The sequence below is a fragment of the Ciona robusta genome, chromosome 12 (genome assembly GCF_009617815.1).
Source record: "Ciona robusta chromosome 12, ASM961781v2".
NCBI classification, from domain to species: Eukaryota; Metazoa; Chordata; class Ascidiacea; order Phlebobranchia; family Cionidae; genus Ciona; species Ciona robusta.
The window spans coordinates 2,664,240-2,681,016 of NC_143246.1; the positions used below are offsets into that span (position 1 = coordinate 2,664,240).

Sequence of the window (16,777 nt, forward strand, 5' to 3'; positions counted from 1 at the left end):
TTATCAGGTTAAAAATATATTTAAATTTAATTGGAAGAACGGTTGTTACACCTGAATAAATTTCTAAATAGCCGATTTTTTTGGTTGTAGTTGAAACAGCTGTATATAATAAATAATAGACCTAACCATTTGTTGAGAGATGTTTATGAATAGCACCAATGAATCATGCATATTTTTTATGTGCATAAACAGATTACCTTTATTTGATAAATGACTTGGCCGTTGACTCGTTATTTCATACTCTGTATGACGAATGCAAACACGAAATTTCCATTCTTGTTTTAACATGTTCGAAAGATATTTCCGGAACAATGCACTTCCGGTGATATCACCCAAGGTGATGAGTTATTTCCTGTGAGCTACCACACACAATCCACAGGGTTTTCAGGTCATCTAATTAAACATCCACCCCATCCAAAAAAAACATACATATCTATTTATTCACCTGAATTTTGCAACTACACCAGTGCTGCATTTTGGAAAAGGTTTAAGAAACAATTACACCAGTGCTGCATTTTGGGAAAGGTTTAAGAAACCTATTGTTTTTGTTGGCAAATGAATGTGTAGTTTAAGGAATATAAAATAGCAGTTACAATAAGAAACTAATGCAAAAATAACTAAGTATAAATATTTTATTTTTACATATTTAACTAAGTTTCAAAACATACCAGCAAATTCCAATGATTTCTATTCAGGTTAAATCCTCCAATCAAAACTTTTATACCTTGCAAAGTTTACCTGTAACACATACCCATGTCAAGAAAATGGTACAAAAAACACAAATTATTTTTTTACTTAAAACTTACATTTTTAACATGTTTTTTTTAGCACATTATCATCTTTAAGAATACAACCCACTAAAAATGTATCCAAGACGTAAGATCAGTCATAAAATCGAAAAAGGCAGATTCGAAATTAATACACACAATCCCAACTTACTCAACCATCATCCATCAATTCCTTGTGTGCAAAATGAACCATGCCGAAGCAACAACGCTCCACTTTTTAGTGATAATACAATTATAACATTATGAGGGCAACTGTGGTACCTCATCTTTGGATGAACTTGAGTGAAGACTTATCCTGGCCACTTATACGTGGGTCTGCCGAAAACATCAACAAAATGTTTCAGAAGCAAATGATCAACGTCGACTTCCTTTTCGATGAGCACGTTTTGGTGAAAAAATACATGTCTGAGAGGGAGAGGAATAAAGAATCGTGGAAAAATGCATCTCTTGAACAAAGGTGGACCCAATGGTTCCAATTTTTTAGCAACAAAAGTATAAACATTCCAAACTTTCAAAAACTTGTCGAGTTTGTGCTTTGTTTACCTGGGACATCAGCACCAGTTGAGCGAATTTTTTCCATTATGAATAATATGTGGTCTGATGACAGAGGCCAAATGCTAGAACAGAATGTCAAAGCTCTCCTTACTTGTAAAATTAACGTTGATTTAACATGTACAGAATTTTATGAAAAAATAAGATCACTGCTAAACTTTCCATGTATTTATAGGCTATTGATTACTATTCTATTGGAAGTATAAAAAAAATAAAAATATCCAAGTTTGTACTAAACAGATTACTGAGAATTGCTTCCTCAGTGGAATAATTTACATGAGAAATTCTCTTTTATTTGTTAACTTTAAACACTTACCCATTTGTCCTTTTTGTTTTGTTTATATCTGTAATTAATAAAATATATTCATATTAAATAATACAATTGCTGCAGACGTAGCAATCGTGTTATACATATACTGATTTATCATATTTTTAATTAAATTAAATAATATGGTATTTATTTTGAGTTAAGATAAGTTAAATAAAAATAACAGGCACAAAGAGGACATATCACTTACTATTTTTTAAGTTGGCAGGCATGCCAATCATGAAATCTCCAAAACTGTTTTCAATATTTACGTATTTATCCATTTTCTACAAAGAAAATATGTTACTGTTATGTCAAAATAGAATATAAAACAATAATTACGTTCTAGGGTAGATATATTGAATATAAAACATTAATTACGTTCTAGGGTAGATGTATTGAATACAAAACATAACTTACGTTCTAGGGTAGATATATTGAATATAAAACAATAATTACGTTCTAGAATAGATATATTCAATACAAAACATAACTTACGTTCTAGGGTAGATATATTGAATATAAAACAATAATTACGTTCTAGGGTGGATATATTGTATTGGTAGATATATTGAATATAAAACATAACTTACGTTCTAGGGTAGATATATTGAATATAAAACAATAATTACGTTCTAGGGTAGATATATTGAATATAAAACAATAATTACGTTCTAGGGTAGGTATATTGAATGTAAAACAATAATTACGTTCTAGAGTAGATATATTGAATATAAAACATAACTTACGCTCCAGCCTAGATATATTGAATACAAAACATAACTGACTTTCTAGGGTAGATACATTGAATATAAAACAATAATTACGTTCTAGGGTAGATATATTGAATATAAAACATAACTTACGTTCTAGGGTGGATATATTGAATATAAAACAATAATTACGTTCTAGGGTAGATATATTGAATATAAAACGATAATTACGTTCTAGGGTGGATATATTGAATATAAAACAATAATTACGTTCTAGGGTAGATATGTTGAATACAAAACGATAATTACGTTCTAGGGTGGATATATTGCATACAAATATATCCAGATATATTGCATACAAATATATCCAGAACTGACTTTCTAGGGTAGATATATTGAGTATAAAACATTAATTACGTTCTAGGGTGGATATATTGCATACAAAACATAACTGGCTTTCTAGGGTAGATATATTGAATATAAAACATAACTTACGTTCTAGGGTGGATATATTGAATATAAAACAATAATTACGTTCTAGGGTAGATGTATTAAATACAAAACATAACTTACGTTCTAGGGTGGATATATTGAATATAAAACATTAATTACGTTCTAGGGTGGATATATTGAATATAAAACGATAATTACGCTCTAGGGTAGGATATATTGAATATAAAACAATAATTACGTTCTAGGGTGGATATATTGAATATAAAACATAACTTACGTTCTAGGGTGGATATATTGAATATAAAACATTAATTACGTTCTAGGGTGGATATATTGAATATAAAACGATAATTACGTTCTAGGGTGGATATATTGCATACAAAACATAACTGACTTTCTAGGGTAGATATATTGAATATAAAACATAACTTACGTTCTAGGGTGGATATATTGAATATAAAACAATAATTACGTTCTAGGGGAGATATATTGAATATAAAACAATAAATACGCTCTAGCCTAGATATATTGAATACAAAACATAACTGACGTTCTAGGTAGATATATTGAATATAAAACATTAATTACGTTCTAGAGTAGATATATTGAATACAAAACATAACTTACGTGGATATATTTATATTTTACAGAAAATATAACTTATGTATATTAGTTCCACTTATGTGGGCTGTAGCTCACTATATTATCGAAAATAATATAAACCGAATAAGTCAATAAAATACATATAATACAGGATACAGTTATACGTGACAGAGCTAACTATGTAAACCTCGTGTTTTCTAGTTCTGCGACTGACATGTGATGTTACTTCAAACCTATTTCCGCTTTGTAATACTGCATTTCCTTTTTCTCTTTTTAACCACTCGGGCATGTCGGCGAGAATTACGTTCTAGGACAGAGGATAAAGTGCGTACCATAAAAAACAGTACGACAGTTATCAGTTTTATTAAACAAAATGGAAACCCAAGGACTGTAAGAAAGTACAACGGAAAATATTGTACCAGAAATGGCCAAAAAAATACTTTTACTGCATTAAAAAAACAACCGGAAGACACACTAGTTACAGTATTTGGCAATTATTACTCTAAATTAAAGAAAGACCAAAAATATAAAAGAAAAATTACATGGGTTATATCTCCGGGATATATAAAACTCGGAGAAAAAGTTGCTATTGTTGAGTACACTGGACGATTTCCGGGAAACATGCCGCATGCTAACAGCAACCACAAAAACATTTACATACGGACACCATTATTCTCAACTTCAAACAATATTAAAAATCGAATCAACACTTGCTCAACCCCGAAAGAAATTTACGACAATTTAGTCACCGATTCAGAGGTGACTGCAGCACCCCGAAACCTTCAGCAAATTTATAATCAGAAACACAATGCCAATAAAAAAGAAAACGAAAGATTCAATTCAAATTATGCGGATGATATTCTGCGCGTAATAAACATGGCACAATCGAATGAATTCCTCCAGAGCATTCCTCATGGAAAATCCACTCCAGTCGCAATTATTCTCTATAACGATAAACAAATTGCGGACATAGTAAGATTTTGCACAACTGGTCGTTCAGTTTTAAACGTGGACAAAACTTTCAATCTGGGAAAGATACATGCCACTATAACAGTTTTCAAAAAACCGATGTGTAAAGAGCATCAAAGGTGGCGACAACCCTATGTTTCTGGGACCAATATTTCTACACAATAAGTCAAATTTTAAGACATTTTCCTTTTTTTTTACCCAATTGGGATCGGTGATCGGGCCTCATAGTGACAAAATTGTATTTGGAATAACTGACGATGAACAAGCAATGCATAAAGCTAGAACTTATGCGTTTCCAAATTGTACACATATCCTCTGCTTCAAGCACTTGAGAGATAATCTGGTAGATTATTTAAAAGACAAAGTTGGTGCGGATAAAACTCTACGTAAACAGATTTTACAAATGCTGGACAAAGTACTGGATACAAATAATTGATTTTGCCGTGGCAGAATATCAAATGATTGAATTCTGCGAAAAAAATTGTCTACGTGTCCGAGAATATTTGAAGCAAAGGTTTCTTATTCTTTTACGAACGAAGGTATGGGAGTTTCGTAACCTGGAACCCGTAGGTGATCGATGGACAAACAACAACGCCAAAGCATACAACCACGTAATTAAATGTAAATTTCAATGGAAACAAAAAAAATTGCCGACATAGTCACTACATTGAAAAATCTTGTCGATGTGGCGTATATTGACGTAGAAAGAGCGATTCTATCAATCGGACCATATGAGTTGTCCACCGAGTTTTCACGCTTTCGAATGGACGTAAACGAGTGGAGATGCATGGACAACATTAAAAAAACAAACCACTTGAAAAAGTTTTACAAATATAGAGGGATAAAACAGCAGAACCATATATCAAGTAACGCACAACTGCTTACTGCACCGATTTCATCAAGCGCGGGGAAAAAAATTGGACAAATCAAACGACCTAGAGCTATTCGAACAAGATCACCAAACAAGAAAATGAAAAAAATGTAACATATATTTAAGTGGCACCTTCGTAATGTGTGGCTATTCGTGCGTTTTATTTTCGTTAATTTGTGTAGTAGACGTAGTTTTTCTTTAGTGTATGTTTCTTCTGATAATAATTATAAAAAAAATAAGTCGGATAAAAAATAAGTAAATAGTTGATCTTCCGTGTCATTGTTTTAACGGCAGATTCCTACGACCACAACCTTACTCTGCCATATAATACTACATTGTATTAATTTCCGATAAATCATAAAACATGTGTAGAACTTTCACTAGAAAAAGAATAGAAACATACAAACGCCCGTAAAATCACCAAAACAAAAACCAAAAGCACGCGTGTTAAACAAGCAGAAATAAGCATTTAAATAAAAAATACAGAAAATAACGATAAAACAACACTTGTTTTAAATATTAAATATGTAATACATCTTTTGGACATGAGGCGTGTCATGTATACATCTAGATGTAAAACAATTATTACAACACTTAGTGGACCCAAAGTTAGTATAGACCAAGTTAGGAAACGGCGCTCGTATCCGCCATTACGGAGCCCACAGAGCGTGAATCGCCTATACAAATGCATGGTTGGCATGTGTTTATTTAGTTCTTGTAAGCGATACAAAGCTAGAAAACACGTATAGCGGTTGTTTTAACATTTAAAATATATTTTCTAATATAAATCTTGTTATATACTATTAAATCTAGGAATTAATGTGAAGCAAATTAATATTTTGACTGGTTTTCGGCGTACAGTGTGGTTTAACCGGGTACTTTACGTTGGCGATTAAGACTAGCATCAATCAGCTTAGTTTACATAATAGTATATGATCATACCTACGAATCTACAGAGCCATTCTTTACTACATTTATAATCCAACATGAGTAATCCAACACATCTTTACTACATTTATAATCCAACATTTCATAAAGACCCGTAACGCAAAAAAGGTAGCTTACTAATTCAAGCAGAGGACCAAAAATAGTAACTTAGTATTGTTTTCCTCAATGTCGCTTCGATATTAGGCAAATTTTACACAGATACCTTAAGTTTCGTTGCCGGGTATACGTGTTAAGTTTGTGAGCCAAAAAGTAAAATCACGGCAATTTACATGCAAAACTGCAGCTAGATACACCAGTTTATGGTAATGTTATGCGTTTGTATTTATGGTAATGTTATTTTTGTTTGTATTTTTATATTTTAAACATGTTCTTTTATGTTTTTGGTTAGTAAACCTGATATTTTCTGTTTTTTTACTCTTTAATCGATTGAGTGTTCAATAAAAGTTGATTATTTTTGTGAGGTTTATTATTGTGATAAGATATAACATTAGTAGAAAGCCATTTTTACGCGCAGAAGTGCTTGGTTTTTAAAAAATCGCAATATTTAAACGAAAAACAGCACCCAGCAATGATAAAATGCTATGCCGTGGGCTCCGTAATGGTGGCGACTATGACGTCATAGACGCGAGACAATGGATAACAAGACTCGTTGTTTTACAATCCGTTTCCTAACTTGGTCTATACTAACTTTGAGTGGACCTAAGAGGTGGACCCAGCGGACCTAGCGGTGGACCTAGTTGACCTAGCGTGACCTAGCGGACCTAGCGGACCTGGTTGACCTAGCGGACCTAGTGGACCTGCACTAATTAAAGGGACCCCTTCTTTTTTGGCTAATGAAACCATATATGGAAACCAACTTGACAGATCAACAAACTTCATTCAAATGTTACCACAGCAGTTCCAGGATTGTGGTTGAAAATGCCTTTGTAAGATTTAAGGCAAGGTGGAGAATCTTGCAAACAAGTGGGCGCTCATTTTTTTATTAACAAGTGGGGGCTCATTTTTTTTTTTTTTTTTAGGTACCTAGCCAGTGGAAATTCTTTTTTGAACTTGGCATTTCAATTTCGTGTTAGTGAATCTTCAATTTGTAGAATTGTGCCAGAAACAAGTGCAGCAATCTGGGATATATTAAAGCCCAAAGTTCTTGCTCCTCCAGCAAGTCAGTTTGAATGGAAACAAATTGCCAAGGAATACCAAAACAAATGGCAATTTCCATCATGTGTGGGAAGTTGATGGTAAACATGTAGCCATACAAAAACCAGCAAAGCAAGGAAGTGAATATTACAATTACAAGCATTTTCACAGTATTGTCCTTCTTGGAGTGTGCGATGCTAACTACATGTTAACATTTGTTGACATTGGTGATTCAGGACACCACAGTGATGGAGGAATTTATGCAAATTCAGCAATTAGCAAATTCTTTGAAGATGGTTTTAACATGCCTCCACCGGCAAAGCTTCCTTCTTCAAATGCGGAAGTGCCCTATTGCATTGTAGGTGACAATGCTTTTCCATTGAAACCATACCTAATGCGCCCCTTTCCTGACCGCGGTCTCTCAGAAGACAAAAGAATATTCAACTACAGATTAAGCAGAGCTCGGCGCTGCATAGGTAACATTGTGTTTACCAATATTTTGATTTGACCACTGAACTTATTATTTTTTTAGAAAATGCCCTTGGTATTCTTGCACAGAGATGGCGGGTACTGCGGTCGACCATAATGGCAAATGTGGAAACTGCAACACAGGTTGTCAAGGCTACTGTTGTTTTGCATAACTGGTTGCAGAGAAAAAGTTTGGAAAAGTCTGTGGAAAGTAGAAAATACATCGGTGCCTATGATGTTGATTATGAAGTTAATGGTAAACTTATTGAAGGAGCTTGGCGAGAAGAAGAAAGTGCAGTTCTTCCCAACATCAGAGATAAAAAATTTCACCATAATCATTCATTATATGCAAGGCAGATAAGAGAATTGCTAAAAGAGTACTTCAATAGCAGCCAGGGGCAAGTTGCTTGGCAGTACAATAAAGTAACACAAGGCACAACCGTTGAATAGGCTAATTTTTTTCAATGTTTATTGTTTTTTTTTGTAATAAAAGAACAGTGTGTGCATACTGAATATTTGCATGTGTAAAAATGCTAATTTTCGTTCAATTTCAATGTTTATTTTTTTTGTAATAAAAGAACAGTGTGTGCATACTGAATATTTGCATGTTAAAAATTGAAGAGGTGTATATGAGGAAAATGAAAGAAAACTGCATACAAATAAAAAAGAACACAGGCAGCTAAAAAGTGAACAGTGTCAAAATCAAAACTTGTTTTTAGTTAAATTGCAATCAGAAGAAAATGAAAGAAAACTGAAAACAAATAAACAAGAACACAGACAGCTAAAAAGTGAACTTAGTTAAATTGCAATTGGAAGAAAATGAATGAAATAAAACTGAAAACAAATAAAAAAGAACACAGACAGATAAAAAGTGAACAGTGTCAAAATCAAAACTTGTGTTTCAGTTAAATTGCAATCGATGTTGTTTAAAAAAACAGTTTAATACTCAATAAACATACAATGCTGAATTTTACACAACACTGACTTCTTCAAACTCCTCCAATATTTGAGTAATGGCTGCAAAGGCTTTGTGGATATTATTTGGCATTGCATTTAAAATGGCTGCAAAGGCTTTGTGGATATTATTTGGCATTGCATTTAATCTTTGTTCAATAATTTTGCAATAATGGAATGCCATAGTACTTTCAGGTTTTTTCCGTTGTTCTGAAATCAATGCATTTGTTGCATGCAATGAGGTTTTTTCCGTTGTTCTGAAATCAATGCATTTGTTGCATGCAATGTTTCATTCCAAACGTTCCTATGAAAAAGCAAACAGCAAACTTTCTAAATCATTTAATATGATATGGTCTTACAGTTAGATCCACACCAACAGCCCTTCTTCTTCTTTTTTTTGCAACTGAATTGGGTGAACGACCAGTTAATGCCTGTGCTTTTCTTCTTTTGGGTGTTAATTTGGGTGTCAGTACTTCTTCAGGTGTGTCCAATTCATGTACTTCAGAGTTTTTACCTGAAGCAACTGGACTATCATCTAAAAATATAAATATGTTTTCAAATGTATTAACATCTTGTAGACTGTTTTACCAATGTCAGCTGCAGCACAAAATGTAGAGAAAACTCGTTGTTCCTTTTCTGTGAAACTTGGTTCCTCTAATTGTGAGATGTTCGACTCTGTCCTGAACAAGTTATCAGTTCAGGTACAACCAAATATTTAACATAATAACATTCCTACCTGCGGTGCTTGGTGTAGTTGTCCAAAAACGTCATTGAAGTAAAGTATGGCCAGGCTGGTGTGGCTGTATAACCAGATCCACTTGGCCTGCCTGCTTCTTTCTTTTTGCGAATTTCTTCATTTTTCCTTTGCAACTTGACCTGTTTTAAGGTGGACAGAAAAAATAACTTTCTTTACACAAAATCAGTAAATCTTTAAACGATGTATTTACCTGTTATGCCACACGCTTTGCCAACAGCATCCCATGCATTTTGAAAATAGATTTTGTCACAGTGTTTGGGATCTTTTATATCATATAAAGCAGGTCTTTCACGGACCAGCTCAATAAGTTTTTCTTTACTATATTCCATTATTTTAGATCTAGGAAAGGTTTACAGTTGTAGTGTACTTTACCAGTATCAATCTGATAACTACATTGCTCACAAAACAAAATCTGTAAAAACGAAACGCTTCTTCTAGGCTTTCTTAGACAATAAAGGCTATATGAAACTACACCAGTGAAAAGTTCAGGCATAATAATATTAAAAACATCAATCAATCGAGTCACACGGTCAACAAACAGCGGGGAACCCTCAGCATTTACTAAACAGTTCGTTAATGACCTTTTCAGTTTGTTTAAACAATCCCCCAACCACGGAAAATGTTTTGACACAAGCAAAATCGCATGCGTACGTGCGTAAAAATCCAACATGTTGGATCGCGTCGGATGGCCTTGCGTTAACGGACGTTTCGCAAGTTTCGGACGTTACGCATTCTGTGTAAAGAAGGCGTCGGACCGAATTTTTACGCGCGTATACGCATACGGACGGAAACGGATCCTGTGTACAGCCACCTTAATCAGTTTGTTATTTTGATCTTCCGTTGCTTTTATTATTTTTTCTTTTTCTATCAATTTTCTGTCCTTGTCACCTTCATCTTGCATTGATTTTAATATTTTGTCCCACCTTGTATCTTTTTCAAGTGCTGAAATTACAAACAAAATTGTTAATAAAGAAAGCTCAGTATAAGGAAATTGTCTGTCCCTGCATAATAAACATTTCTGATCTGATTATTTATATACTGCTTATTATCTATTTAGCACTGTCCTACCTCTTCTTTTCTTATGTCCTCTGAAGTAATCTTTGTTTAGTGGGCCGTTTTACACCAATGATATTTAAAGAATGGTTACTGAACCTGATGATATAAGTAATTTCTTTACATAATAACTTAAAGTTAGACTTACTACTTGTCTTGGTCGAGTCGACAACAAATTATGCAATTGTTCAAAATACGTCCAGGATAAAGCACCGGATGACCCTTCACTTGATTTCGATAACTTCCTGCTGTATTCATTGTATGTTTCCCTGAGTTTCTTCCATTTGTTTAATCTTAACCAATTAAATATTAATGTAATATTTGTGTAGTTTTGCGTTATAGGTAATTATATATTTCTTTAATAAACAGACATTACATTATCTAGTTATGGCACTGAAGCAAAACCTTACTTTGTAAATGTGCAACCATTCAATTCCACATAATAACTTAAAGTTAGACTTACTACTTTTGTCTTGGTCGAGTCGACAACAAATTATGCATTTGTTCAAAATACGTCCAGGACAAAGCACCGGATGACCCTTCACTTGATTTCGATAACTTCCTGCTGTATTCATTGTATGTTTCCCCTGAGTTTCTTCCATTTGTTTAATCTTAACCAATTAAATAATAATGTAATATTTGTGTAGTTTTGCGTTATATGTAATTATATATTTCTAACATATTTCTTTAATAAACAGACATTACATTATCTAGTTATGGCACTGAAGCAAAACCTTACTTTGTAAATGTGCAACCATTCAATTCCGTTTGCTTGTGTACGTTATAAAAAAAAAAGTTTTTCTCATCTTTTTAGAATCCATTTTGCTTATCAAACCACACTGATCAACACTTGAAATCAAACATTTTGTGCTGTCCACTGTCCATTTTGATCGATTTGTTAGACTCATTCTTTTAGTTGATAGTTATTTGTCAATAATCTTAATCCCTATAATTATACCCAAAAATATATATATAAATTATAATTTTAAGAACCAACATGCTCCTTTTGCTTAAAATCAGTACAAAACGTTTGTGTCAACTACCTTGCTTAAAATTTATCTAATAAAAAATAATTATTTTAAACTGAAACTTCGTTTTTGGTTTTAATAAAAAATAATTATTTTAAACTGAAACTTCGTTTTTGGTTCAAAACCATATATATTCTACTAATTTATAACTTAACATTGTTTTAAACCTCGCTAATAAACGTAAACCAAGCATGCGCAACCTTAAAGCTAATCACCAACTTACACGCGCGCCGCGAAATGCCTCTTTTTTTGAGACTTTTCTTGTCTGGACCACCTCGCGACTTGGTCCGAAATTGCCTTCTTTTTTTAAAGTGACTCAGCAAATATTTGCCCCTTCCCCCCCCCCCCAAAAAAAACGTTAAGCCTTCTTTTTTTGGCCATGTGAACGGACTAACTGTACATTATACAATGGTATTTGGCACCGAATCATTTTCAAATTATTGCCATCCGAGTGAAGTGCACTGGCGTCGATTTATATGGTCCAGGGTATGCAGGCCTACCCTGGGAATTTTGCAGGGGTTGCAGCAACCCCTGTATTTTCCAATAATAAAAGCAAAGTATTCCTAAAAACTTCATAAATAAATAAATTTAACTTTATCAAATAATTACTTTATAGTAGCTACGCAATGCCTTGATTTTTCTTAACGTATAAACGTGTTATTTGTGTACCCTGCTCGGCTACGTATAACGGCTGCGTGTGACGTCAGACAAACCGTCTGTTAAAACGAAAGGAAATAATGCCGGCAATGTTCCTTTGATCGGTGATAGAGGAACACAGCTTTAATCGTGTGTTGTAAAACATGTTTTTTTCTGAATTTGGTTAAAATGATTATTTCAAACTTCATTGCGTCCGTCAACCAGCACAAAAGTGTTACGTGTTCAATTGTGATGCGAACAACCTGGTCGACCGTTGTAGTAAATATAGCAGGGTGGGGGTAGATGGACAACTGTTGGTTACTTCAGATTTGTTTTTGATCGAAACTAGTCGACCGTTGTAAGAATTATAGCTGGGTGGGGGTAGATGGGACAACTTTCTTTTCTTTTTTTATTTGGTAGTAAACAAAGAACATTTATTGAATTATAAAACCGTATCTTCACGACTTCCACAGACCGGTTGTTAATTGTTTAAAACACGATCATTTGGAGCAAGTGTAAAATTGGAAAGAATATCATATTATTACAGTCAAATTAAAATTTTACAAAAACATGAGAAGCTAATAAATATAAGCACCTTAGCCAATACACATACATACGGTTTATTAGCGAGTTGCTACACTATTATAATCTACTTTTACCTTAATTGTTGAGCAAAAAAGATGGTATCCACTCATTTCTTTACTTACGGTATCCACTCCTGTAATTGTTTAGCAAAAAAGATAGTATTCCCTTATTTCTTTTATGTACTGATTCCGAAATGTATTAAAAATAATTGTAAAAAATGCTTTGTGGTAGCAGCAACATTAGCAGAATAGGATTTCCAGGTCTGTGTTATGAAGCATCATACCTTTAGGATTCTTCTTTTATAAATGTTATATAAAAGTGGGGAAATTATATAATATATAAATGCGCAAAAAAGTGCTGCGTCACTGTATTTTTCACACGAGCTGTTATAGATAACGTAATTAGTTAGGGATTAGTGGTTTAAGGTACAACCTATTTCAAAGCTCGTAATGAGTAGATCATCCGGCACCTTTTCAAAGTCAGTTGTAAAGGGTGAAGACAAGGATATCAAACTCAGCAGAAAGTTTCTAAAAGTCTGCAAAACGACCAAATTCGTTGTCTAGTGTCTCAGTTGTCATCATCTGGGGTGCCATAGTTTCGGTCGGTCTCTAATAATAAGTATAAAAATAATTTCAAAATGCCTATTTAACTATATAAATACCAACAAAGAAGTTTAAATATAAAACAAAGGGTTAGAGTTGAGACATACTGAGGAAGTACACTGAACCTTTCGCTTACTTTAACCATAGAATACTGAACATAGAAAGCCGACCTCATTGTTGTTGCATTATGACGAAATTTTCGTTACGGTTGAATGACACTCATTCCTATAATTACGCTTAGTATTGGAACAATACGTCAATACGTGCATATAATATTAGATTAATCGGTTTACATACAGAAATACCATGGCTCCTTCTCATTGTTCGGTTCCGGGTTGTTGCTACAGTCATAGCAGGTCAAAAGTATTAAAAGAAAGTTGCAGGGCTCTTTTTTGTATAAGAAGACCCGAATTAGCCAAAGATAACGCTGAGCGTTGCCATCGAGAAACACTGACAAATTTCATCTTGTCAATGCGTGATGTGAAGGGGGGAGATGTGATTAACGAAATGTTGAAAAAAGAATCGTAAGTTTACGTTTATTTATTTTCTTGGTTAAACTAATGAAGTAAAAACAACCAGACTAATAAGTTTTGTTATAATCCTATTTAGGGCTGCCATATGTGAGAATCACTTTTTAGAAAGTGACATTATAGTGAAAGGTGTAAGAAAACAGCTTAAGATTGGTGCAAAACCAAGAAAAAATTTACCGAAGGTATCTGGACAATTTACTGGTTGTCCAAGAAAAGAGCCAGCAGTGCGTGAAGATCTACCACAAAAACTCAGATACAGTTGTGTAGCTGATTTACAGAAAGCAGCAAACAAACTGTCAGAAAAAGTGAAAGGTACAGGTTTATTTTATACATAACAAACAATCATTTCATTAAATCTGCAGTTAAAGTGTTATGGAATCTTTATTGTGTTTTTTTCTATAATATGTAATTATATTATGAATCACTAAATTTCAGAACATTGGATTTATTATGCCTGGAAGTCATTTTTTATTTTGGAATACAAAGAACAGGACACAATACTGCCTCGAATCCGGTAAATCAATACTTTGGTTGATTCTCTTTTTGAAATTATTTTTATTCTAATTGTATGTTTTTAGAATTGAATTTGATTCTAATGCTCACATCACTGCTGTAGCATTGTCTGGATGGAAAGTTTCCAATGCCATAAGTCTTTTGGGTAATGGTCAACTTGACACTTTGTACAATGTACTATGTAAGTATTGTAAAAGCTAAATTTTAGAAGAATTTTGCTTATCACAACCTATGTTCTAGGTGAAGCAGAACGTCTGACCTTGTGTCAAGGCATTGAAAAACAGATCAAGGGTTCTTTGGAACACCCACAGCTGGTATGGGATGGGAACAAAATTGAGACGTCAAATATAATTAGGTCATCTAAATGCAATATTATAGGTAATATGTGTGTACTTCTAAGATACAAGTTAAAGCAATCTCACTATGATTGTTTCTTCATTTGATTCTTTAGTGTCATCGCTTCGTGATGTTCCTGTATGTGTTGAGTGCTCAAAGTATGCAAATGTCCAAGATGTTCAAAGCCAAGTTGACAATCAAATACATGAAACTATTAAGGTTTGTGGTTAGGATTATTTTGTTCATTGATTCACTGGGTTTGTGTTTAGGTTGTCTATGGAGAAGAAGAAAAGAGTCTGAATAATTGGCACAAGATGTTTTACAAAAATCAAATCAGCAATGCATCACTGTCTATACATGCAAGGAGATATCATCCCGATGTAGTGCGTTGGGCACTTGAGTTATACTGTCGCTCTCCTGCTGCATATGAGCACATAAGAAGTAGCAAAGCTCTGGTGTTGCCATCAATATCCACTATAAAAAGTTACAGGTACGGATTTAACTTATTTTGCCATTCTAACATTTACTATAAAGAATAGTTTAACAAGGGGTGTGATAACTTATTTTCGGTAGAAATTGCATACCTCCAACATCTGGGATCAGTTCAATTGCATTGGCTGAAATTGAACGCGTGGCAAAAGATAAAGAAGAGCTTATAGGTTACCTTACATTGGATGAGATGAAAAGTAAGTTGCTGCTGTAAGGTGTACTCCATGTGTATTATTGTCATGTATTTTTAGTACGAGAAAATGTTGTTATTCGCGATGGAATGTTGGTGGGATTTTCAGAGCTACAGCCACTTTCAGACAAACCTACTTTAGCAAGTCACATACTAGGTATTCTATGGCATTATACTAATATTTCAACAAATTCAATATGTAATTTTTTTAGTGTTTTATGTAAGAACTGTGAAGAGAGAAGTGTCTATTCCACTAGCTTGGTATCCTACAAATGTTACACCGGCATATCAGATGGCAATTATTTTTTGGGAGCTCTTGAATGAATGCGAAAAGCGGGGTCTACAGATCCATGCTGTTGTAGCTGATGGTATGTCAGTTAACAGACGCTTTTTTAAACTTGTTAGTGGAAGTTCCACAATTCCATTAGATCAGCCATTCACTGCTCCAAATCCTCATGCCCCAAGTCGACCGATTTTTCTCTGCTCGGATCCATCTCATTTGCTCAAAGTAAAGCATATTTTCAACTTATATGATTCAGTGTAGTTAGTTTTATCTTTACAGACCACAAGAAATTCTCTCTTGTCCTCGAAACCAGGTGGTACAAGGTATATGAACATGAGTGGCTTTGATGTACTGTGGACACATGTTATTGACCTGTATAAAGAAGATCAAGCTTCTGAGATTCTTTCAAAAAGTCTCCTTACTTCAGAGCACATTCACCTCACCCCTTACTCAAAAGTAATCTAATTTAGGGTATCACTGTAATTTTTTTAATTTTTAATTTGTGCAGATGAGAGTTAACCTGGCAAGAGATGTTCTCAGCTGGCGTGTTGGCAAATGCCTTAGTACTATGGTGGGAGCGCAGGGGACATCAGAATTTATTCTCATGTTTGCGAAGTAAATATTCTTCGTAGTCTTATTATTTTTGTGTAGCATTTGTCCCAACATCTAGTTTTAAACCACATTTGAAATTAACTTTACAGATGGTTTGATATTGTCAACTGTAATGCATCGTGCCCTCTACGTGATCCTAAAGACAGCAGACTTTTATGGTTGCAAGATAACTTTGTGAAATGTTTGATTGATTGGATGGTAATATCGTGTTATTGTTTCACTGAGGTGTTTAGGACTTACTGAGATTTATTTCTTAGGTTGATGTCAAAACGCACCATCGTGGGGAGGGTAAAAGGCTTATGGCAAAACCTACGTTAGAGGGACTTATATTTACCACACAAAATTTCATTTCTTTAACAAAACGTTTGCTGTCAAGTAGTTCATTGGAATATGTATGCTTGCA

The 16,777-nt window shown here is 33.8% G+C and overlaps 2 protein-coding genes and 1 long non-coding RNA gene across 3 annotated transcripts; 1 reads left to right on the plus strand and 2 right to left on the minus strand.

Moving 5' to 3' along the window:
- Positions 1 to 1,498: 1,498 nt before the first annotated feature.
- LOC149726466 (uncharacterized) lies at positions 1,499 to 4,034 on the minus strand. Its single transcript, XR_016386188.1, has 3 exons — positions 3,441 to 4,034; positions 1,859 to 1,934; positions 1,499 to 1,684 (listed from the first exon to the last, which is right to left on the minus strand). It is a non-coding gene; the product is annotated as an uncharacterized LOC149726466 (long non-coding RNA).
- A 4,974-nt stretch (positions 4,035 to 9,008) lies between these two features.
- On the minus strand, positions 9,009 to 9,846 carry LOC149726467 (uncharacterized). Its single transcript, XM_089890347.1, has 3 exons — positions 9,708 to 9,846; positions 9,349 to 9,459; positions 9,009 to 9,295 (listed from the first exon to the last, which is right to left on the minus strand). Exons 1-3 carry the CDS (start codon positions 9,844 to 9,846, stop codon positions 9,096 to 9,098), a joined length of 450 nt encoding a protein of 149 aa, XP_089746473.1. The 3' UTR covers positions 9,009 to 9,095.
- A 3,881-nt stretch (positions 9,847 to 13,727) lies between these two features.
- LOC149726468 (uncharacterized) lies at positions 13,728 to 16,381 on the plus strand. Its single transcript, XM_089889410.1, has 12 exons — positions 13,728 to 13,945; positions 14,031 to 14,263; positions 14,387 to 14,465; positions 14,530 to 14,645; positions 14,705 to 14,842; positions 14,916 to 15,019; positions 15,070 to 15,290; positions 15,374 to 15,486; positions 15,541 to 15,636; positions 15,692 to 15,987; positions 16,042 to 16,218; positions 16,271 to 16,381. Exons 1-12 carry the CDS (start codon positions 13,728 to 13,730, stop codon positions 16,379 to 16,381), a joined length of 1,902 nt encoding a protein of 633 aa, XP_089745536.1.
- Positions 16,382 to 16,777: the final 396 nt, after the last annotated feature.